The sequence below is a fragment of the Contarinia nasturtii genome, unplaced genomic scaffold (genome assembly GCF_009176525.2).
Source record: "Contarinia nasturtii isolate CC-2019 unplaced genomic scaffold, AAFC_CNas_1.1 Cnas_scaffold_1291, whole genome shotgun sequence".
Taxonomy (NCBI): domain Eukaryota; kingdom Metazoa; phylum Arthropoda; class Insecta; order Diptera; family Cecidomyiidae; genus Contarinia; species Contarinia nasturtii.
The window spans coordinates 1-791 of NW_022198631.1; the positions used below are offsets into that span (position 1 = coordinate 1).

The following is a 791-nucleotide window of genomic DNA, read 5'->3' on the forward strand; positions in this document are numbered from 1 at the left end:
GACATTGTATCAGCACACTCTCGACATGATACATCACCTCTCAAAATTATCTCCATATCGCGCAACAAATTAACGTCTTTACGTAGATGTGCACTGAACTTTTGCAGAAATTCTTGTGCTTTCACTGGGTCCGGTAGTTGTCTGAGAATGGAGGAAAAGAAAACAATGTTAATTTTTTTATTTTTCAATTTATTCTCTATACAGAAAAGACTTTTCAATTCTGAATTTGTAGATTTGGTCACTTACTTGAAAATTTCTTGACACATTTCTTTTTGAATTTTTGGTGTAAGTTCTTTGGCGCGTTGTAATTTCAATCGATTCTTTTGCAATTCAATAAATGCTTTAATCGAAAAATGCATGCTGCTTTGAACACATTTTACACGAATCGGAACGGCAATGTCACAGAAACGTTGAATAAATTGCCGCCATAAAGCACTGTACTGTTTCACAAGCGTTGCATTTTTCTCCGAAAACTTTCGTGCCAACAATGTAACAGCCTCTGTGAATTTATGAAAGATAAACAAATGAATTGTGTGAGTAGGGATTTTTTTTTAAAGAGATAAGAATTTGATAACTTACTCAAACGTTCAGATTCGGTTCCGGATTTTAGTTTACATTCAAGCTGTGGCAATACTTGCAGTAAAATACTTGAAAATATGACATTCAATTTATAAATTAAATCGTAGATTCTCGATGATATTTGATAGGTTTTATTGACCTTATCCATGACCAATGCTTGATTAAAGAACTGTCATATAGAATGAAAACATTGTATTTTATTTTTTTATTTT

At 32.2% G+C, this 791-nt stretch overlaps 1 protein-coding gene across 1 annotated transcript in view; it reads right to left on the reverse strand.

The window, feature by feature from the left end:
- Positions 1-5: 5 nt before the first annotated feature.
- Positions 6-791, reverse strand: part of LOC116345493 (sister chromatid cohesion protein PDS5 homolog B-like) — a gene marked incomplete at its 3' end in the record, with an annotated part of 2,214 nt that continues 1,428 nt past the window's right edge. Inside the window, exons 4-6 of the mRNA XM_031774913.1 lie at positions 580-748; positions 247-499; positions 6-141 (exon numbers count right to left, since the gene is read on the reverse strand). Coding sequence (XP_031630773.1) covers positions 6-141; positions 247-499; positions 580-748 — 558 coding nt within the window. The remainder of the gene's footprint in view (positions 142-246; positions 500-579; positions 749-791) is intronic.